Source organism: Balaenoptera borealis (genome assembly GCF_965194805.1).
Source record: "Balaenoptera borealis genome assembly, chromosome: 5".
NCBI lineage: Eukaryota > Metazoa > Chordata > Mammalia > Artiodactyla > Balaenopteridae > Balaenoptera > Balaenoptera borealis.
In genome coordinates this window covers 4,510,329-4,534,399 of record NC_138862.1, presented here as the reverse complement: position 1 = coordinate 4,534,399, position 24,071 = coordinate 4,510,329, and the positions used below count along the sequence as shown (strand labels likewise).

General features: G+C 45.1%; 2 protein-coding genes across 2 annotated transcripts in view; both read left to right on the top strand.

The window, feature by feature from the left end:
* BACE2 (beta-secretase 2) overlaps positions 1–5,091 on the top strand; it is a 115,233-nt gene extending 110,142 nt beyond the window's left edge. Inside the window, exon 9 of the mRNA XM_082392926.1 lies at positions 4,913–5,091. Coding sequence (XP_082249052.1) covers positions 4,913–4,974 — 62 coding nt within the window. The 3' untranslated portion in view covers positions 4,975–5,091. The remainder of the gene's footprint in view (positions 1–4,912) is intronic.
* An 86-nt stretch (positions 5,092–5,177) lies between these two features.
* The window catches only part of FAM3B (FAM3 metabolism regulating signaling molecule B), a 55,209-nt gene continuing 36,315 nt past the window's right edge, over positions 5,178–24,071 (top strand). Inside the window, exon 1 of the mRNA XM_082392927.1 lies at positions 5,178–7,512. Coding sequence (XP_082249053.1) covers positions 6,852–7,512 — 661 coding nt within the window. The 5' untranslated portion in view covers positions 5,178–6,851. The remainder of the gene's footprint in view (positions 7,513–24,071) is intronic.

The window sequence follows — 24,071 nt, the reverse complement described above, 5'->3', positions numbered from 1 at the left end:
TTTCCATCTGCAGCTTCTCTCTCCCTCCTACTTACACTGAAAATGCAGGGTTCAGGGCATGAAGTTCATTTTTTGTTTCATTTTTCTGGTTTCTCTTCTGTGACTTCCGAGAGAAGCAGGGAGGGTTGCTATCTAACATGCCCATGTTCATACTAGATGTCTGGTCTTCCAGGGTTTTTTTTTCCTTTTTCTTTCTTTTTTTTTTTTTTCCTTTGGTTGCACCACACGGCATGTGGGATCTTAGTTTCCCAACCAGGGGTTGAACCCGTGCCCCCTGCAGTAGAAGCATGGAGTCCTAACCACTGGAGCACCAGGGAATTCCAGGATCACTTTGCTGTACACCAGAAACTAACACAACACTGGAAATCAACTATACTTCAGTTTTAAAAAAAATTTAAGGAAGGGTAAAAAAGAGAGAGAGAGAGACCAAAGACTGGAAAAAAAAAATGCACCAAAAAGTCAGAGAAGTTATTTCTAAAAGAACTCCAGGTGATTTACAATATTCTTTTTAAAATTCTTTGTTTTCTAAATATATATTACTTTTACAATGAGGAAAAATTATTGAAAAAGCAACTTGCTCATTATTTTCTCCCACTTGACCCTGTTCTTATTTCGTTCTCTGTCTCGGTGGATGGCAACCCCTCCAGCCACCACAAACTGGGCAGGAATCCTGAATCATCCCATGCCCTCCCTTTCCTTATTCCCCACCCCAAATCGCTTTTGGCCCTACCTCCTAAAGAGCTCAAACTCCCCCATCCTCACCAGGATTGTTGTAGCTCTCTGTCCTCTGGGCTCTTGAGTTGGTTCCCATATTCGTCTCCTCATCCCATCTTGAAACCGCCTTCTGTATGAGCTGGACCACTCCCAGCCTAAACACTTCCATGGCTCATGGCAGCCGCAGAAGAAAAATCGGTATACAAGTGCTCAAGGCCAGCCCCAGTCTGACCTGACTCTACCTCCCAGGACACACCTGTCACACTCCAGTGTCTAGGTAGCCTGCATTCTGGCACAGTACCTGGAGGTAGGAACAATCATCAAATTATGTAATAACTGGCACACAACAGACTCCAAACAACCAGAGCACATGCCAGCCGTGCCAGCTGCGGTGGGCTGACTGGATCTTCCCTGCTGGGAATGGAACAGGTGTAATGCACGAAGCGTACAGGAAGGGATTCAGCCTGGCACCCAGTTCCAAAGAGAACCAGTTCTAAGCCATGCTAGAAAAATGATGATTTGTCCTGGTTTAGGAGTGTGAAAGGGTAGGAATCTCAGATTCCTACACGGCAACCGTGACAATATCCAATCCGTGTTTTGATTGTTTGAATAGCATTCGGTTTGAATAGCATTTTCTGGGTCACCTCTGCACTTTCACTATTTCCTTGGATTCTTTGGTCACCTGATCAAGACAGCTGGAGCAGATGACAGCCCCGTGTTGTAAAAAGCGGAGGGTCTGTCGGGTCAGGGCTTTGTTTGGATACTTTTCCAGTGAAGCTATTCAAATTCACACTCCACTCATCAGTGGCTGAAATCAGTCACCTGACTGCTGTTAATATTATTATTTGTTAAATCCTTGCTAATTTTGGAGGCATCTGCTTATTTGTAAGATTCATCTTTTTCTTCTGTGTATCACACATTTTGTGAACTGCCGCTTCTTTTGTTTGGCCCATTTTTCCCTTGGGGTTTCACGTTTGCTCTGCCTTGAGAGCATTAGTGCTTTACATCACCCGGGATCTTGTTAAAATGCATGCTCTGATCCTGTAGGTCTGGGGCTGGGCCTCCTGACAAGCTCCCAGTGATGTGATGCTGTTCCGTGGGGCCCCTTAAGTAGCAAGGTCTAGATAACACCCTCTCCCCAAACCCCACCATCAGGAAACACCCTGCCTGGGTACTGCCTGTCCTTCAGGCCCCAGCCCGGCCTCATCTCCCCCTGGAAGGCCTCCAGGTCCCCCTGAGATGGGATAAAAACCAAGCACTCCCCCCCGATGATGTTGGTCAGCTCGGCCCACGTCCCGGCCTGACTGTCACCTGCCAGGAAGCAGGCAGCGGAGGGGTCGGCACTGTTTCACCAGAATCCTGGGGCTTCCGGAAGAAAATAACTCTTCCCTGGATCCGTGAATGAATGGTTGCTTGCTTGTGTTTCTCTGTGCCTTTTACCATCTCACTAAAACATTTTGAATCCTCAGACAGTAAACATCTTAGGTGTACTAGGTGTGCGTGTTGAGAGCCATTTCTGTACCCGCGCTTGGCAAAAACCTGTCAGTTTTCGGAATTCCCTGCTGGTCCAGTGGTTGGGACTCCGGGCTTTCACTGCTGAGGGCCCAGCTTCAATCCCTGGTCAGGGAACTGAGATCCTGCAAGCCGTGCAGCACGGCCAAAATAAGAAAAAAGAGAAGAAAAACACATGTCAGTTTCACTCTTGGAGAGCTGCTGTGAGCTTCCGGTGAGCTCACCTACGCCCTCCAGCCCCTCCCAGGCGTCCGTCTGTGGACTGAGCAGGGAAAGCGCTTTGAACTTTTCTAGCCCCTCCAGGATGGAGACGGCCATGCGAGTGGGTCACACGTGCGGTGGCCCGGGCGGCTGGTCTCATGATTCCTGAGCCGGTCGGCCTTGCGTCACTCATCAGTAAGGCCTGTGTTTCCCTCGTCCCGTGAAATTAGCTCACGTGCTGAGCCTCAGGCCTGCTCTTCTAAGGCTTCCATGGGGCAGCTATGTGACCGATGTGGGCAGGGCCCCTCTGACAATCCCCTCCCTATAAGATCCGGATGCTAGCGGCCACCTGACCATGGGCACTCAGGTTTGCATGACACAGGCTATGCTTATCTTTCTGTCCCAGCACTTGCCGTGTTGCCTGACAGGTAGTAGTAACTCAGTTGATGTTCTTTCATTGAATATATGAACAAATGAATGAAAGCATTCACTAAGCTGAACTCTTCAAAGCAATAGGAGGTGTGAATAGCAGCAGTTTTTAACATCTTTAAAAGAGAAGAAAGTGACTCCAAGCAACAGAACTCCACCCCCCACCAGGAACAGCAAAATTGAGGCTTTCTTGTGGGTCCTTTATTGGGGAAACCTCAAGTAGATTTTTTAAAAGCAGGTAAATATACAGTCAATCAATTCATCACGGGGAGAGGAAGAAGGAAGAGGTATTCCCTGCAGCTACGGTTAAAACAAACACGGGGCTTATCTATTTGCTCGGTCATTTGTCCAGTCACTGAAGAAATATTTAGGGAGTGCCAGCTGTGACCGGGTCCTGTCCAAGGCCCTGGGGATTCCGCTGTGAACGGGTCAAGGGCCCTATCTATCGTCGCGGAACTTGTGGTCTGGCAGAGAGGATTACACTCCAGATGACAAGCCAGGTAACATGAAAATGCCTAAACTAGAGTAAGTCCCCTACACATGAATGAGTTCCGTTCCGAAAGCACGATCGTAAGTCCAATTTGTTCGCAAGTCCAGCAAAGTTAGCCTAGGTACCCAATCAACACAATCGGCTATAGAGTACTGTACTGTAATAGCCCTATTTGCAACAGTGCCCAGGTTGAATAACCCTACATACTAACTCAGTAGAACCTAGTTCTGTCTATACCCTGGAGCTACCTAGAGTTCTTCTAAAAATGTCAGTTCCTGGGCTCCTTTCTGGACAGTGACATCAGAACCTCAGGGGTGAGGCCTTTTGGTTCTGCAGATGCGCCTTGTGATCCAATGTGCGTCCCCAGCTGAGAACAGCGGCCTCCACCAGCATCGACCGTAATGGTGGAAATCGTGGGCTGGGGAAGAAGGCTGGTATGTGGGGACTTTTTACATTTCTTGCTATTGCCCAGCATACATTTTTTTTCTAACACCGGCTGCCAGTGGCAGGGGGCGGAGCGGGGAGGAGCCTGAAGACAAAGCGCTTTCTGTGGTCTGCTCAGTGCCAGGGCCTCCCTCTGCGTGCTGGTGGTTTCCAACTCTGCCCTGGTGCCCAGGGAGCAGGCCAGGGCTCTCTTCTGCTCCCTTTCCAGAAGCCTCACTGGCCATTTACACTTGTCACTATTAGCTTCAAACCCCACAGGAACTGCAGGTGAGTTTTCATTTCATCTTTATGAAAACTATGGAGGTAGAGGGTTAATAACAATCATCAACATCATGCTGTCTTACAGGTGAGAAAACTAAGGGCTAGAAGAATTAGGGGAACTAGTTGGAAAAATGGCAGAGCTGGGATTGGAACGCATAATTTATCAATTCAAATCCAACGCAGTCTTCACTTTATTCCATTGCTTTCCAGAGTCCATTTGTTCGTTCATTCATTCATTTGTTCAGAAGGCAATGAAAATTTGCTCTGTACCAAGTATGGTTTTAGTTGTTGGATAAACAAGTCTTAGAGAGTTCCTGTCCTCAAGTAAGGGGAACAGATCATCGGGATACAGTGTGATAAATGCCCCCGGAGGAGCATCATGGAAGTCACAGGTCTGAGTAAGGGTCTGTTCATTCATTCACCGCTCTGTTAACATCTTGGGGGAGAGAAGGGAGGAAGGTGATGACCATGTGAACCCGAGTCAGTGAAAACTTCTCTTGTTTCTCTCCTTAGGAAGAAGGCAGACATTTTTATTAAACGGGTTTTTAAATTTTTTTCTTGTCACCTCTTGAAAAACATGCGTGTGTGTGTGTGTGTGTGTGTGTGTGTGTGTGTTTAACTACTTGTCACTCCACTGGTCACTGTTAGACTTCATGAGGGAAAAGCAGCTTTTGGCTTTTAAAAGGGACGTTTCCATCACGAGAACAGAGTAAGCCAGGTTCCTTGGCACAATCGCTACAAGGCTATGCAACCAAGGAGGTTTTGCTTTGCATTCCTCACCAGGTATTCTGACTTTTTTTGCCGCCCTCTGAGGTCAAGAACTAACTGTGAGAATGATTTTTATGTTTTTATTTCTCTCAGGAAACCTCTCTTCTCCAGCCAGATCCTGTGTTGATCAAACACACCTTAGCTGTCAACACTGATGACTGCGATAACTGGAGATCCGATTCCTCTTCCTGATCCTGTGGCCTGAACTTGAATTACAGTTACTGCTAGGAGCCAAAAGCATTGTTTTATGGAATAAATGTCCATAAATACAAGCTTATTATCACTCCCAGTTGAATCCAGTTCGAGGCCCTTGAAGATCAGGCCTTCAAAGAGATAAGATTTGTACATAACACATAGGTGTGGAGACATTGCCATGGGCAAGTCACTGAACCCGTAAGTATCAACTTCCTTATCGGCAAGATAAGGGTTTGGAGAAGACCCCCCATAAGAGGTCTCCTTCCAGCTCCTGGAAGGGCGTGTAACCCCAGGTTTGGGTTATCACTGCTTGTGTCCCCCCACCCCCCGTTCATATGTGGAAGCCCTAACCTACAGCATGATGGTGTTTGGACGTGGGATCCCTGGGGGTAACTGGGTCTAGATGAGGTCATGAGGGTGAAGCCTCCTGACGGGATCAGTGTTCTGATAAGAAGAGGAAGACACGCCAGAGGGCTCTCTCTCTCTCTCAGACACACACACACACACACACACACACACACACACACACACATGCACTCTCGGTCATGTGAGAGGTCAGCTGTCTGCAAGCCTAGAAGAGAGAACTCACCAAGAACCTAATCTGCAGGAACCTTGATCTTGGGCTTCCAGCCTTCAGAACTGTAAGAAAATACATTTCTATGATTGAAGCCCCCCCAGCCTGTGCTATTTTGTCACAGCAGCCCCAGATGACTTACACAACTGCACTGGGATTAAAATGCTCGGAGGGAGTTGAACTAAGTGAAGCCTGGACTTTTCACCTGCTCTGCATTTTCGGAGGCATCCATCCGTTCAACACATACTTTATTCCTGAGCGCTTCCTGGGTGCCCCACCTGTGCTGGGTGCTGGGGACGTAGAGAATAAACACAGTCCCAGCCTGCCAGGATCCTACAGGCCAGCAGGTGCGACAGCCATGGAAAGAAGCCATTAACCCGGCTTTATAACAAATAGAGAAAAGAACCGTGAGGGGCATGGGTCAGGAGAATGAAGGGGAGGTAGGGAGCATTTTCACAGAAACATTTTAATATGGAAGTTAATTCTAAAGCGCTTCAACCAGGGCTCCTCATACTTTTTTTTTTTTTTTAATGAAACATGATTATAAAGGGACAGAGGACCAAGTATAAAGGGACAGAGGACTGCAGTGGGGAAGCCAAGTCCTGAGGTGAAGAAGTGGCGAGGATTGTGCTGGTGGACAGAGCACTGAATGGGGGCTTTCTGGCTGAGGGAGCTCATACACTACACCTGAAGTGGGCCATTTCCAACATCCAGCCCTTTTATTTTTATTGAAGTGTAGTTGACTTACAGTGTAGTGGCAATCTCTGCTGTACAGCAAAGTGACTCAGTTATACTCATATAGACATTCTTTTTTTAATATTCTTTTCCATTATGTTTATCACAGGATATTGAGTATAGTTCCCTGTCCTATAGATTAGGACCTTGTTGTTTATCCATTCTCAATGTAATAGTCTGCATCTACCAACCCCAAACCCCCAGACCATCCATCTCCTTCCCCGCTTCCCCCTTGGCAACCACAAGTTCATAGCGACACAGGCCTTCATCAGAAAACAAGAAAAATCTCAACTAAACAACCTAACCTAGCACCTAAAAGAATTAGAAAAAGAAGAACAAACAAAATGTAGAGTCAGCAGAAGAAGGAAATAATAACGATCAGGGAGGAAATAAAATAGAGATTAAAAAAACAACAGAAAAAAAATCAACAAAACCAAGAGCCGGTTCTTTGAAAAGGTAAACAAAATTGACATACCTCTGGCTAAGCTCACCACGAAGAAAAGAGAGAGAACCCAAATAAAATAAGAAATGAAAAAGGAGAAATCTCAACTGATACTGCAGAAATACAAAAAAACCATAAAAGAATACCATGAACAATTACACGCCAACAAATTTGACAACCTAGAAGAAATGGACAACCTTCTAGAAACATACAGCCCACCCTTTTTGAACGCACTCCCCTTCGCCGCGGGAACTTGGCTGTGGGCATCCCACGGGGCAGCCTCATTCGGTGGAGCAATTTCAGCAAACACAACCGCAGGCAACCCTAAGGGAGTGGAGGAGCCGCCAGGCAGGGCCGCCTTAGGAAGGGCGCTGTGGGCTCCTGCTTCTCCCTGGGGTCTACCCGGCAGGGAAAATGGTGTGGGCCCAAGGGAGCGCGGGGAAGGGACAGGAAAGGCGGTGACGGAAGCCGGGGAACACGCGGGGAGGTGCGTGGGGGGCAGGAAAGGAGGTGATGGACGCAAAGGCCACACCCACAGCCGGCATCTGCGACGCGGAGAGGCGGTAGAGATGAGCGTTGCTTCACCTGGCGTCCGGCGGGAGGGGAAGCCCGCGCGGATTCGACGTGCGGCCCCGGAGCGGCGGGAGAGCCCGTGTAGACCCGGTCACGGGTACGCGGCGGTGGCGGGGATGGCGTGGGCGCGGCACCGACTGCTCCCAGCGCGCGGAGACCAGAGGCGGCCAAGCGGTGAGACGGGGGGCGCCGCTCCGGGTCGGGAGGGGCCGGGGGCGGGGCGGGACGGAGGCGGGGGCGGGGTCAGGGCCGAAAGGAGACCCGGGAGGCGGGGCGGGGCGGGATGCTCTACGGGACGGGACCGCGGCGCCCGGGCCGGGGTCGGCTGGGACGCGGGCCGCCAAGCAGGCCGCCGAGGGTGGGAGCGGCACGCCAGGGGCTCTCAGGGACGAGCCCGAGGGTAGCGGCGCGGCTGATTTCCGGGGACGGAGAGCCTCACGTCGGAGATGCCCTGCAGGGGTCGGACTCCACTCCCCTGGCCCTCCTGCTCGGCGCGTGGGACACCTGCGCCCGCCTCCGTCCTCGTCCCCCGAGGGGGCCTGAGCGCGAACACCACTTGACCCAGGACCTCCCGGCTGGCTGCCACCTGCGCCCCCGACCCCACCTGAGCGGCCAGGGACCGCGCCCCCCAGCAGAGGCTTCCAGAAGCTGCCGCGGGGGAGGGCGAGCCTCTGCTGTTCCCCGAAAACATCTGCAGGCATGGGGATTCCCGGGGGGGGGGGGGGCGGGAAAAGCGGAAAGGAGGGGTGGCAGCAGGTAGGGGGACCAGTGAGGGCTGTCAGAGTGACGTCATGAGAACCGCGTGGCTCGGGGACCCCAGGGGATTCTGCGCTGGTGACTTCTGCAGGGTCTCGTCCCTCCCTTTTTTCACTCCGTACATCTTCGGTTCTCCAACAACTCCCCGAGGAAAAGTGTTCAAAACGTTGCGATTCCAAGCTTCAACCTGAGGCGACTCCTGGAAGCGCCCCGGGCCGGGTGGATGTCCGCAGGGCTGCGATCTGCACAGGAAAAAGGAGAAGAATAGCGGGTGCTGTGATCCCTGCGGGGGTCCAGGCAGTATGCTCTTGGCTTGATAAGGGGTGATTGGGGTTCAGGAAAGGAGAAGGGCGGTCCTACACAGCTGAGAGCTGTGAACATGTTGCAGCTCAGTCCATCTCACCAGTCTCTGAGTTTCAGAAATATTTTCCGTGTCGTTCCATTTAGCGGTTTTGGACTATTACGTACATATGCTGTTGAGATTTTTTGTTTAGTTTTCTTTCCCGAAGGATTTACATTTTTTCTCTTTGGAATATCCTAGGACAGCTGTCATACAGTGTTTCTTTGGTAGTCCCTTACGTCACTTTTTTCTAAATCAAAACTGAAATGCAGCTAGATTTTCTCTTGATCGCTTATGATAGTGAGAGACAAAATGACCCATGAAGATGATAATATCAACCATTTGTGGGATGCCTCTCCTGCATCCAGCATTGTTCTAGGTTCCTTCTCTATTCTGTCCTCTGAGGTGTTGTGCCCCCTCCCCCGCCATTGGCTCACACCCCAGACCACCCAGCTGCTGAGGGACAGAACTAGGACAACCGAGTCAGTCTGGTCCAGTTTCCATGCTCTTCCTCCTAAAGATTTCAGCCACTGAAGCCAAAAATAGTTTCATAAAGAGTGAACACCAGCAACAAAGGAAAGGAACTTGGGCGTTGGGTTTTTGTTCTTGTTTCTCACACGTCTTGCGCTCCAGGTGGGGTGCGTATAAGCAGAGAACTGATTCTCAGATGGCAGAAGGTCGAGGAGGGAGAGGCATGGCGTGTGGGTCCCACGGCCTCTGTGTGGTCAGTGCGTGCATGTGCATTTCCCCTCGACCCTCGAGGACCTGGTGACCTCGGTTTAGATACATCTTTATGAAAGGGGGCACGACGCTTCAGGAAGGCGGGAGCCCCGACTGCAGGGTCCCAGGTTCTAGCTTAGTGGCTGTGGACGACTATCGTCCACCTTGCGCACTCCAGCTGCCTCACCCTACAAGGGGGGCGGCCGGGGATCTGGCCTTGAGCACACTGCTCAGGGGGGCTTACAGCATTACCCACGCCAAGGACTAGACAATTAGATGCCCCTGTAAATTATAGTACTGGTGTATATTACACTTTTGGCCAGAACTTCTTTTCCAGTCTCCAGATGGACCCTCCCTTCAGCAAATGGGCAACAGTCACTCCAGCCTCCCCTAGGAGCTCGTCACTCCCTTCTGTATCTATCACTCGAGTTCATGAAAATCGGGTGCTTTTTCTCCCCACAAACGAGTCACCTGTGAAGCCTAACTTCCGCTTCAGTTTCTCACTGTCTCGCTGTGTCAACCACGGCAGCGTGATGATGCCGAAAACATATAGGAAACATTTTAAACCGTGGGATAAAAACACCCCCAATCACAATTACAGGGATCAAAACAGTCGAAAACTTTGGACTTTTCCCAATACCTTAAGTGTTTCAAAGTGGATTTCTGCAGCGAAGGGCGGGACCCAGCTCTTGGTTTCTGCAGGCAAAACCTTTCCCAATGAAAACTCCAAGGTCACCACGGATTATCTGCACAAACACATCTGGGGCCTTCAGGAGACTGTCGGAGAAACAGTCTGCAAGTAACAACTTGACAACAAAAGCAAACAAGACCTGTTCCAAGTGTCCAGATGCACCGCTCTGGACACACCCACCAGTCCTTCCTACGCGCAGTGGCTGTTCATCAAGAAACCCCGGGCACGGTCAGCGTGGGACCTTCACGTGTGCGTTACCATCTGGCCCATCCAGGTTGCAACCCAGAACACAGGGGAGCAGCCCAGAATGGTGACGGAAAGGAGGTCAGAGGGGTGTCCTTACACTCTCGGTTCACCGTTCCCGGCTTCTTGTGGCCCCATTCAGACTCAGATGTCTACACCTTCTGCCAAACCAGAGTCCACAGACCCTGGATGGCCCTTCCTCCCTACCCATTGCAGACCAGGAAGCTGCTGACGGAGTTCTGATTAGGAAGAGGGTTGAAAGTTTTCGCCCAGGAGGTGCCTTCCCCAGCCTCAGGCTTCTTCCCTCGCCCTCCCTCTTCTTGCTCCAGGGCAGCCCGATGTCCCGCTGGTCTTCACCCCTAGCATCCCTGGCTCCGGCGTCCCGACATCACAGTGCCTCCCCACAGCACACTGCATGACCCCCTGCACAAGAGGCTTTACGGGTCACTGTACGTACTCGGCCCCTCTCCCTTGCCGAGAGTTTTCCTTTGGTCCTGCTCCTGTCTGCAGGTGGGTCCTCCCTAGGACCCTGTGTTGCTGCTTCACTTTTCATAACTTTGCACTAAAAGGTGAGCTGCCTAAGACCCAGGTCTTTGTCAGTTTTGTCCCCTGATGCATTTGGGGGGCTTAAATAGTGCCTGACATCTAGTAGATGCTTCATAAACATTTGGCGAATTGAATTGGATTGAACTGAGACCTGTAACTCCGCAGAGCTGCTCTGTCTGGGTTTCTGGCCCCTCGAGAGGTGAACGCTTCCTCCCGCAAGGTTGGAAGAGCTCTGAAGGGTCAGCCCTTCCACCCTCCTATGGCCTTACAGGATGTGTTCCAGGACATGAAGAGCCTTTGCTTTTCTCGTAGTTGATCAGCTGGCCAGGGTCCTGAACTTCGCTCCCAACTCAGCCGAGTCTCTGGCTTCCTCAAAGCCCTATAGGACCAGGTGCAACATGCATAAATAATGAAATGTCCGGGTGCCTACTAGCTGCAGGTTGTCTGCGCTGGTACATTCCATGCCTTAGCTCACTTAATCGCAGCAGCTCTGAAAATGGTGTTATTCTTACCATTTCACAGATTAAAAATAAAACCCAGAGGGACTTTCCTGGTGGTCCAGTGGTTAAGACTCCGCACTCCCAATGCAGGGGGCCTGGGTTTGATCCCTGGTCAGGGAGCTAGATCCCGCATGCTGCAACTGAAGATCCCACGTGCCACAACTAAGACCTGGTGCAGCCAAATAAATAAATTAATTTAAAAAAACCAAAACCCTGAGGTTTAAGGATATTAAATTAGTTGCTCCAAATCCATTAGTGCAGTGTGGGACACTGGTGGAAACCCAGGTCTGTCTGACTCCAAATCCAGCATCTCTGGCCCTTTCATTTCTAAAGGGTCTGCTTAGTATTTTAGTCAGACAGCCTAAAGCAGCCATCCTCAAACTTTTTCATCTCAAGACCCCTCTGTACACTTAAAAGTGACTGAAGACCCAGAAGAGTTTTGTTTCTGTAGGTTATGCATTTGAAATTAAAAGTGAGAACATTTAAAAATATTTGTTAACTGATTTAAAAATAACACTAGAGTATTGCATGTTAACATAAATGTTTTATGAAAAATAATTTTACTTTCCCAAACAAAATATCTAGTGAAAACAGTGGCATTGTTTTACACTTTTGCAAATCTCTTTAATGTCCTTAGCAGAAGACAGCTGGGTTCTCACAGCGCCTTTTGTATTCAGTCTGTTGCAATATGTTGTTTTGGTTGAAGGACTGGCAAAACTCTGGCCTCACATAGATATGTAGTCGGAACAGTGTGGAGTATCTTAATATCCTTCTCACATAATTGTGGACATCCTTCTTTGATACTATGCCAAAATCCAACAAATGGTAGTTTCTTAAAGATGAATTGCAACGTAGAATCTGAAAATGAATGTTTCTTACTCTGTTACATGAAAATGTACTGGTCTATTTGGCACTTGGAATGGGTCTTTTGCCCTTGCATGATTTTGTATCATTCTGTATCCATCATTTGGAAAATGCTGGTTCACTGAGTCATGCAGACCTTCTCAGTATACGGTGGAAAGCTCCACCATACACTCCTGGGAGGATGAGAATGGAAAAGGCAATTAATGTTATAGTGTATAAGTTTTGACCTTGCAAATTCCCTGAAGGGTCTCATGGACCCTCCAGGGGTCCCCTGACCATACTTTGAGAACTGCTGGTCTGTAGTATAAATTGAATGGTCATTGACCACAAAGCCCTGTGAGAGGACACAAAAGAAATAAAAAATTAAATCCAATGATCCTAACACTTAAAAAGAAAAGTATGTTTAATTCAGTATGTGAAATTAAGGAAAGGCAAAAAAAAAAAAAAAAAAGTCAGTGAGCACTTAATTTTACAAAGCAGTACGAGAAACCAAAACACTCTGGGTCTCATTCTCTGTTTGTGTACATATGCGTGAGTAATGATGACCAATCTATGCAGCTACTCATGACCGCAAGTCACACCCATGCCATGGTTCCTAGACCAGCCTCCTGTGAGCGGAGCGGAGCTGGAGAGTCTGGGATGATGAGAAGCATGTGGGGAAGAGAGGCAGCAGCGAGGAAGAGAGGCTTGGTGGAGGCCTTGAAGGAAGAGCAGGATACAGTGTAGTGGGGGAGTGTGTCCAGGTTGAGACAGGACCACAAACTGTTCCCTCCAATCTCCCTGAAGAAAGGTGAACACAGCTTGCAGTGTGGGCAGCCAGTCAGAGCCAAGGGCAGGCTTCAGAGGGGGCCACTCCGGGTCTGAAATGGCACTGGACCAGGGTGGCTTGCATGTGCTGCGTTGGCCAGGCTGAGCTGTAAATGTGCTTCTGTGGCACCGTCCAGCTCTGTCATCTCTCCCCTACAATAAACCTACTTCACTGAAGTATACTTTATATGCGTAGAATACACACATAGCTCTATAACTTCCACCCAAATAAAGAACTTCTCCATCGCACCAGTAAGTTTTCCCCGTGCCCTTTCCCGTTGAATATCTTTCCACCCCTGTGCTCAGAGGAAACTACTATTCTATCTTTTTTCACCACAGATTAGTTTTATCCACTCTTGAACTTCATCTAAATGTGATCAATCATTCAGTAGGTATGCATATTGTTTTTGAGAGTTATCCATGTTGTTGCACTTATCAGCAGTGCATTCTTTTTTTTTTTTTTAAATCAGTGAGTATTTTACCCTAAGTATACCACAATTTGTTCATCTGTTTTCCTGTTGATGGACTTTTGGGTTGTATCTGGGTTTTGACTATAATCTTCTGTGGATACTATGAACATAAATGCATGCAGTTTGTTTTCTAGGGGATAGCCTTGGGATAGAGTCGCTGCGATGTATGCTAAGTGTATGTTTAACTTTATTGGAAACAACAGCAGAATACACATTCTTCTCAAGCTCACATGGAATGGTCACCAAGATAGAACACATTCTGGACCATAAAACACACTTTAACAAAGATAAAGTAATAGAAATTGTACAACATCTGTTGTCAGACTACGATGGAATTAAACTAAAACTCAATAACAGAAAGATATCTGGAAAATCCAAAAATACATGGAGATTAAACAACACACTTCTAAATAACACATGGGTCAAAGAAGAATTCTCAAGAGAAATTTTAAAATATTTTGAACCAAATGAAAATGAAAACACAACTTATCAAAATTTGTGGAATGCGGCCAAAGCAGTACTTAGACAACATTTATAACATTGAATGCATGTATTAGAAAAGAAGAAAGATCTAAAGTTAATAATCTAAGTTTCTACCTTAGGAAACTAGAAAATGAAAAGCAAATCAAATCCGAAGTAAGTACAAGAAAAGAAATAATAAGAATTAGAGCAGTAAAATAGAAAATAGGAAATCAATTAAGCCAAAAACTAGTTCTTTGAAAAGATCAATAAAATTGATAAGCCTCTAATCAGACTAAGATAAAACAAGAGAGAACATAAATTACCAATATCAGAAATTAAATTGAAACCATCAGTACAGATCCTATGGACATTAAAAGGATAATAAAGGAATACTGTGAACAACTTCTGTGCCCACAAATTTCATACTCTAGATGAAATGGACGAATTCCTTAAAAGACACAATTTGCCAAAACTCACACCAGAAGAAATAGCCAATTTGAATCAGCCTATATTCATTAAAGAAATTGAATCAATAATTAATAACCTTCCAAAACAGAAAGTACCAGGCCCAAATGGGTTCACTGGTGAATTCTGACAAACATTTAAGGAAGAAATTATAATAATTCTCTACAATCTCTTTCAGAATACAGAGGGAATACTTCCAACTCCTTCTGGGAGGCTAACATTACCCTATTATCAAAACCAGATAAAGACATTACTAGAAAAGAAAACTATAGACCAATATCTCTCATGAACATAAATGCAAAATTTCTCAACAAAATATTAGCAAATAAAATCCAACAATGTATAAAAAGAATTTTACACCACAACCAAGCAGGCTTTATCTTAGCTATGCAGGAGTGAATCAATATTCAAAAATCAATTAATGTAATCCATCACATGAACAGGCTGAAAAAGACAAATCACATGATTGTATTAATAGATGCAGAAAAAGCATTTGACAAAATCCACCACACCCACAACACAGAGTTCATGATTAAAACTCTCAGGAAACTAGAAATAGAGAGGAGCTGCCTCAACTTGATAAAGAATATCTACAAAAAAACCTACAGCTAACATCGTATTTAATGGTGAGAAACTCGAGGCTTTCCCACGGAGATCAGGTACAAGGCACGGATGTCCCCCTCACTACTCCAGTACTGGACGTTCCATCTATTCAATAAGACTAATAAGCAAAAGAAAGAAAAGGTATACACATTGGGGAGGAAGAACTAAAACTGTCTTTGTTCACAGATGACATGATCATCTATGTAGAAAATCCAGAAGAATCAACAAAAAAACTTTTGGAGCTAAGTGATTATAGCAAGGTTGCAGGATACAAAGTTTATCAATTTGACATAAAAATCCATCTTTTTTTATATATCAGCAATGAACAAGTGGAATTTGAAATTAAGAACACAATACCCTTTAATTAGCGCCCCCCAAAATGAAATACTTAGGTATAACTCTAACAAAAGGTGTACAAAATCTATATGAGGAAAACTACAGAACTCTGATGAACAAAATCAAAGAAAAACTGAATAAATGGAGAGATATTCTATGTTTGCAGACAGACTCAATATTTTGAAGATGTCAGTTCTTCCCAACTTGATCTATAGATTCAATGCCAACCCAATCAAAGCCCTTATTTTGTGCATGTTGGCAAACTGATTGTAAAGTTTATTTGTAGCGGCAAAAGACCCAGAATAACCAACACAATACTGAAGGAAAAGAACAAAGTCAGAAGACTGTCACTACCCGACTCCAATACTTATTGTAAAGCTACAATAATCAAGGCAGTGTGATATTGGTGAAAGAAAAGGCAAATAGATCAAGGGAACAGAATAGAGAGCTCAGAAATAGACCTGCATAAGTATAGTTAACTGATCTTTGACAAAGGAGCAAAGGCAATACAGTGGAACAAAGATAGTCTCTTTAACAAATGGTGCTGAACAACTGGACATTCACGTGCAAAAAATGAATCCAGACACAAATCTTATACCCTTTACAAAAATTAACTCAAAACTATAAAACTCCTAGAAGTTAGCGTGGGAGAAAACCGACATGGCCTTGGGTATGGTGATGCCTTTTTAGATGCAATGCCAAAGGTACCTTCCATGAAAGAAATCATTGATAAGCTGGACTTATTAAAATTGGATACTACTACCCTGAAAAAGACAATGTCTAGAGAATTGTAAGACAAACTGCAGACCTTTAGCAATCTGGTGAAGGACTGTTATCCAAAATATACAAAGAACTCAAAACTCAACAACAAGAATACAGACAACCTGTTAAAGTGGGCCAAAGACCTTACCAGACACCTCACCAAAGAAGATATACAGATGACAAATAAGCATAGGAAAAGATGCTCCACATCATATGTCATCAGGGAAATGCAAATTAAAACAAAAATAAGATACCAAAACACACCTATTTGAATGACCAAAATCTTGAACACTGACAACACCAAATGCTGACAAGGATGTGGAGTAACAGGAACTCTCATGCATTGCTGGTGGGAATGCAAAATGGTCCAGCCACTTTGGAAAATAGTTTGGCAGGTTCTTACAAAACTAAACATATGCTAACCATACGACCTAGCATTTGTACTGCTTTGTACTTACCCAAAGGACTTGAAAATTTATGTTCATACGAAAACCTGCACCCAGATGTTTATAGCAGCTTTATTAATAATTGCCAAAACTTGGAAGTAACCAAGATTTCCTTTAGTACGTGAGTGGATAAAGAAACTAGTAAGTTTAGACAATGGAATATTTCAGTGCTAAAAGGAAGTGAGCTATTAAGTCATAAAAAGATATGGAGGAACCTTAAATGTATAGTACTAAGTGACAAAAGCCAATCTGAGAAGACTATACACTGTATGGTTCCAACTACATGACATTCTGGAAAAGACAAAACTATGGAGACAATAAAAAATCAGTGGTTGCCAGGGAGTGGGATGGAAGGATGACTAGGCAGGGCAGAGGGGTTTTAACGCAGGGAAATTACTCTGTATGAGTCCATAATGATGAATATATGCCATTATACATTTGTGCAAACGTGTGCAAAACCGAGAGTGAGGTCTAATGTAAACTAGACTTTTGGTGTTTATGATGTGTCGGTTCATTGTAATGATGTGTATGTAGCTTCATCAGTTCTAACAAATATACGCTCTGGTGGGGATGTTGATAGTGCAGGACAGGAGATATATAGGAAAGTCTGTATCTTCCCCTCAATTTTGCTGTGAACCTAAAATGGCTCTAAAATTTTTGTGTTAATTAAAAAAAAAAAGACATCTAGTATGTGTAGGTCCCAAGACTTCAAGGTGTGGCTGAGACCATCCTCTGCTCCGAATGCCTTTCATTTGTAACCCTTGTTGGAAGAAGGAAACCAAGGTTGGTGAGGTTGGTCTTTATTACCTTTAATTGGATGATTCCTTCCCTGTTTCTGATCTTCCCCCTTCCCAGGGTCCTGTAGATCCTCCTGTTTCCTGGGCTCTGCCCCTTGAGCGGCCTTCTGGCCCCTCATCTCAGATCAGCTTCATAACCCCACTCCCCTCGCAGGGTGCTGCCCCCTCCTGACTTGCCGTCTCTTACCGTGGAATCAGTGGTTTGCACGTTATCCATGTGTTCACCAGAGACCTGTGAAGAAGCCCCTCTGTGTCAGGCTCTGTTCCAGGCGCTGGGGTCCCAGAGATGTTCACAGTGAGGCCCTGCCTTGGTGGAGCTTATATCCTGCTGAAGGAGACAGACAGTAAACAGCCCCCCAAACAAGGAAAAGAGTTTGGATGGGGAAAAGAGCAGTGAAGAAGGGCCATGGGGAGTGACGGGTGGGTCCAGGGAAGCCCTCTCGGAGGAGCCCCCTTTGTGTGCAGATGTGACCGTCAGGAAGGAGACATTGATAGCCTCAATCACCGGTCTCAAGGGTAGTCTGAGGGCCTTTTGATGTCCTCTCCTCCGTATCTTTTACATCTCCTGCTTGTTTTCCTCTTTCACTGTACCGTCCTTCTAACACCCCAGCATCCTGGGGCTCTCCACCAGTCTGAACTCACCATCTCACTGTGCCCCCAGGGATGCGCCCCCCCCCCCCAGCCCTGTGGAAGCGTACCAGGAAGCCACATTTTACCCAAGGGCACTTGTTAACCCCCCCGAGTTAGAGCTAAGGAGTCTGACAGTAGACTCTCCACACTAAGTAATCGGGAGCCCAACTCCATTGACGTAGACGTTAACCTCAAGTGAACAGCTTGTGTTGAGTTATATCCTATTTGGAATTGACTGGGTTGTCCAGGGATTTTTCAAGCCTCGAATATATACAATTTTAAAAGATGGTCCCGGTGTGGTAATGACTCAGACCCCTAGCAAAAGCAGACACAAATCTTTTCTGGAGAAAATTATTTTCACTAGCCTCAAGACAGTCCTCTATATAGTTTTTAAAATGCACTCCCCAGTGCACACCCAGGAAAACAGCTTCCAGGCATTTCGACAAATCAGCATCATCAGAGGTAGGCTGTTTACTAGGTAGGCTGATTATGAGTAATGAACTAAAAGCAGTCTTTGAGATGCCTTCAGGAAACAGAATTTTATAAAAAGTCATTAACAGCTTTGAAAAAGAACCCAAAAGAATTTCTAGAAATAAAAAAATACACAGTAACAACAGCAACTAACTCAAGGGACAGGTTTAGCAGCAGATTCCATAGAGCTGAACACATAATTAGTGAACTGGAGGGAAAGTCAGAAAAAGCTACACACGGAGCAAATAAAGACAAAGGGTGAGTGACGTTAGGGAGACCCGCTGATAAGGTCTCACAGCTGCGGAAGGAGAAGAGGGGAAGTTCGTTTCCAAAAATTTCTGGACATTTCAATGCACTTAATCTCCAGCTGTATGATAAATAAGAAAAAAACAGAATTGACTTCATTGTAAAGACGTTAAATCTAATTATGTAAAAAAAATATTTTTAAGTCTTAGCATTTTATGTGCTACAGCTTTTTGAGATGGAGAATTAAACTTAGGAAGCAAGGTTATTCACAGACACAAGTAGATGGAACTTAGGGACCATGACTATTAAAGTACTATTATTAGAGGCCCTGGAGTTGTCCTGTTGCTGTGATTTAAGCGAGCAGATAAACTCACAGAGGGAGTAAGCGTGGAGTCACTTGGAATCCTGGAGAATCCTCGCTCACTAACTGATGAACTTTGTGACATTTGATGTTTCGCTTTGCCATTGGCAAAATGGTTCAGATGTCTTCCCTTTAGCCTATTGTGCGGCTGAAAAAGATTTCTCAGTGAAACGTCCGGAACAGAGCATGTCCCGTGGCGGGGGGCTCCATGGCTGGAGGGCGATAACTGTCACAAACAGTCAGCTGACTTCAAAGTGCATGTGGAAAGTAAACATGAACTTATTTACAAAACAGAAACAGACTCAACAGACTTAGAGAACAGACTTATGGTTAGCAGGGGGGAAGGTGGGGTGGAGGAGGGATAGATTGGGGGTTTGGAATTGACATGTACACACTGCTATATTTAAAATAGATAACCAACAAGGACCTACTGTATAGTACAGGGAACTCTGCTCAGTACTCTGTAATAACCTAACTGGGGAAAAAAAAATGGAAAAAGAATAGATACATGTATATGGATAACTGAATCACTTTGCTGTACACCTGAAACTAACACAACATTGCTCATTAGTATACTAATTACTAATATACTCCAATATAAACTAAAAATTTTTTTTAAATATTAAAAAAAAAGTTCATGTGGAAAGTAAACATGCAAGAATCGCTAGGAAATACCTAAGCAGAAGGAAATAAGGCAGAAAGAACAGAATATAAAGTCAGACATGGACACGATTACACATGGGACTTAATATGAGGAAGGGGCATTTCAGATCAATGGAGGGAGATTTTCATTCAACAAACAGTGAACAACTGGCTGGCCAGCTGGAGGAAAATAAGTTTGGATTTCCATCCAAATTTAGTCCAGAGGGATCAAATATTTTAATTAAAAAATAAGAAAATATGGGGAAAGGGAGGGAGAAAAAGGCCTTTCTAAGCAAAACAAAGCTCAACAAACTGTAAAAAGAAAAATCAAAAAATTTTTAACTGCCTAGGGGGAAAAATTTCATACTCAAAAACAAACAGGGAAGAAGATTTTTTATTACCTACAATAAGGAACTAATAAGTATAGGATTGTAAAAGCTATAATACACAATTTAGAATTATATATCCATATGTACAGTAGATGTCCCTTTGTGTAGAAAGCAGGGGCACTTTACACTATATTTATATATGCGAGGGTGTCCCTTCCCTTCTCAGCTCCTTGCTATTTTGGTTGCTTCGCATCGAAGTGTTTTAAGGAAAGCCTCTTCTTTTTTTTTCTTTTTTTTTTTTTTTAAGCACTCCACACTTCCAACACAAGGGGCACAGTTTTGATCCCTGGTAAGGGAACTAAGATCCCACATGTCACATGGCATGGTTAAATAAAAAACAATAAAAGAAGAGAAAAAGAAAAAAAAAAGAAAGAATGCTTAATTGAGACCTCAGAGTACCATCCCCTGACCAGCCGTGCCAACTTGGATTGATTTGTAGTGACTGTGGACACTGTATTGAAAAGGGTTCTATGATTTCATCCAGACTCAGTGGGAAAGATGCTCAGTTTGGAACTTCCCTGGTGGTGCAGTGGATAAGACTCCACTCTCCCAATGCAGGAGGTCCAGGTTCGATACCTGGTCAGGGAACTAGGTCCCACATGCATGCCGCAACTAAGTTTGCCTGCCACAACTAAGGAGACTGCGAGTCGCAACTAAGGAGCCCTGGAGCCACAACTAAGGAGCCGCCTGCCACAGATAAGACTCGGCACAACCAAATAAATAAAAATCAATCAATTAATTAGTATTAAAAAAAAGAATCTTGTAAAAAAAAAAAAAGAATTGCTCAGTTTCATTAATGATATCTGTCAGGGATAGGGAGGAGGTAGAGTGCAGTGGGAAGCATGGATCTATATGCCATCCATGCTATAGATCAGTGTCACCTGAGGGCTTGTTAAACCACAAACGGCTGTGTTTTAATAAGTCTGGGATGGGGGCCCCAAAATGTGCATTTTGGAAAGCCTCTTCTTAAACGGCAGTGCTTTCCCAAAGTAAGCAAGTAAGGTGAAAATCAAGCAGTAAAAAATTATCCTTGAAAAGCCTTTTTTTTTTTAATTTTAAAAATATATTTATTTATTTATTTATTGGCTGCTTTGGGTCTTCGTTGCTGTGCGCGGGCTTTCTCTAGTTGTGGCGAGCGGGGGATACTCTTTGTTGCAGTGTGCGGGCTTCTCGTTGCGGTGGCCTCTCTTTGTCGCAGAGCACAGGCTCTAGGTGTGCAGGCTTCAGTAGTTGTGGCATGTGGGCTCAGTAGTTGTGGCATGTAGGCTCAGTAGTTGTGGCTCGTGGGCTCTAGAGCGCAGGCTTAGTAGTTGTGGTGCACGGGATCAGTTGCTCCGTGGCATGTGGGATCTTCGGGACCAGGGCTCGAACCCGTGTGCCCTGCATTGGCAGGCGGACTCTTTTTTTTTTTTTAATATAAATTTATTTATTTATTTATTTTTGGCTGTGTTGGGTCTTTGTTGCTGCGCGCGGGCCTTCTCTAATTGCATTGAGCGGGGGCTACTCTTCACTGCAGCGCGTGGGCTTCTTGTTGCGGTGGGTTCTCTTGTTGCAGAGCACGGGCTCTAGGCGTGTGGGCTTCAGTAGTTGTGGCACGTGGGCTCAGTAGTTGTGGCACGCGGGCTTCAGTAGTTGTGGCTTTCAGGCTCTAGAGCGCAGGCTCAGTAGTTGTGGCTCACGGGCCTAGTTGCTCAGCGGCATGTGGGATCTTCCAGGACCAGGGCTCGAACCCGTGTCCCCTGCATTGGCAGGCAGATTCTTAACCACTGCACCACCAGGGAAGTCCCTGAAAAGCCTTTGAAATGAAACATGCACAAACACAGCTGGGGTGCAGGGGAGTGGGGTATGTCAGTGAATGCAACATCCATCTGGGTCTGTTTTGGCAAAATCTCAGGATTACCAGTAGACAAGCCCAGCAGTTCTTCTAGGAATTTATTTATTTACTTGTTTCACATAAGTGAAACATTCTATGTGAGAGGTTTTCATTACAGAGTAGTAGTCCTAAAAAAAGGTGGAAAAGAAACAGCTGGTAAATTGTGGTCCATCCTTGCTGTAGGATGCTCTGCAGGTGTGGAAAGAATGAAGAAGAGCTCCGTGTACACAGGCAGCTCACTCTCCAAGGTATCTTGAGAAGCAAGATGTGGGTCAGAGCGAGAGGACGTTACAGTTTGTTAAAGTGTGGGGGGAAGATACTCTTATCTGTTGAATATGTACAGAGAACTTCTGGAAGGACACCCAAGAAATGAATAACCTTGGTTCTCTATTGGATAGAGAGGATGCAGGAGTAGGGAGGTGGTTTATCACTACCTACCTTTTAATATACGTTTAAAAATTGAACTATGTATATGTATTATCTAGTCCACAAATTATTTCTCGAGGCTACTATAATCAGAAAAAAAAGGCTAACAACTTAATAGAAAAATGGGCAACGTATGTGACTAGATAGTTCCTGGAAAAAGAAATATGCACAACATAGGGAACTCTACTCAATGCTCTGTGGTGACCTACATGAGAAGGAAATCCAAAAAATAGGGGATATATGTATTGCTGTACGTACAAACTAGCACAATATTGTAGAGCAACTATACTCCAATAAAAAAACAATAAAAAATTTAAAAAACAATAAAAAATTAAAAAAAGAAACAGACACAAATCACAAATGGCTTTTAAACTTATGAAAGCATGCCAAGGCCATCACTTTAATGAGCGAACCAATTAGAACAATACTAAGATTTTTTTTTCAATAATAGATTAGTATAGATCAAAAAGTTGGATAATACGGTGTGTTGGGAAGGGTATGAACAAATAGGCATTCTCATATGCTGATGGTGGGCGTGTAAACGGGTATAACTTCTCTGTTGAGCTGTGGGAAATATCTGATAAAATTCAGAATTCACATACCCTTTAATTCAGTAATTCACTTCTAGGAATTTGTTTTAAATCCACCCCAATATTTATGCCAAGATGGATGCACAAAGGTGTTCGTTGCGGCATTATTAATAGCAGAAAAGACTGAAAATAACCAAAAATGTCCTTCTGCAGCCTATTTAAAGAATAGGTTCATGCAACAATAAAATATGTGGTTAAAAGATCCACAATCCAACAGTAAAAGATGGTTCATCAAACAATAAAAGAATAGAATAATAAAAGAATAGAACAATAAAACAATAAAAGAATCCAGTGGTAGACTAGAATACAGGAGTCAAGTAGAGCAGGCCAAGTCTGTGTGTGCTTATGTACTATGCTCTCCGAGATATTATAAATAACGTAAAAGGTAAGTTGTGAAATACCATGTACAACATGATATCTTGTGTGTAAAAAGGATGAGGGAAATATATATGGGCTTGCGTAAGCAGAGAATAGCTCTGAGGGCTTTAGGGACAGTGGCGGTCTCTGAGGAGGGAACTCTGGACTTGGGGGTGGGGGGCCCGTACCTGTGGAGGGGACTCCTATGAAACAGGCTTGCTGCGGGACGAGGGGCTGTTAGAGGAGAGCTTTGAAGATGAGCCAGTGGCCCAGGGAAACATGAGGTTGGGAGGGGGAGTGAAGCAGAGGGTATATTATTTTTCAGTGCACGTTCATTTTCAAAATTTTAAAAGTAATGTGGCTTTATAGTGTGCTCAGGGAAATGCAACAGCTTTTTCATTTTTATGTGTTTCCAGTCTTTTTTTTTTTTTTTTTTTTATAAATTTATTTATTTGTTTATTTATTTATTTATTTTGGCTGTGTTGGGTCTTCGTTTCTCTGCGAGGGCTTTCTCTAGTTGCGGCAAGCGGGGGCCACTCTTCATCGCGGTGCGCGGGCCTCTCACTATCGTGGCCTCTCTCGCTGCGGAGCACAGGCTCCAGACACGCAGGCTCAGTAGTTGTGGCTCACGGGCCCAGCTGCTCCGCGGCATGTGGGATCCTCCCAGACCAGGGCTCGAACCCGTGTCCCCTGCACTGGCAGGCGGACTCCCAACCACTGCGCCACCAGGGAAGCCCTCCAGTCTTTTTATATGTATCAATGTCCACTGGATATTCCTGCTTTTTCACTTACATGCATTTCATGTATATTTTTCATGTGTATTACAAGTAATGTTTGCCCCTGATACCTATCATTTTATACACTGAGATATCACCCACATCCTTCAGGATGACTACTATAAAAGTTTTAAAGAACAGAAAATAGAGGGCTTCCCTGGTGG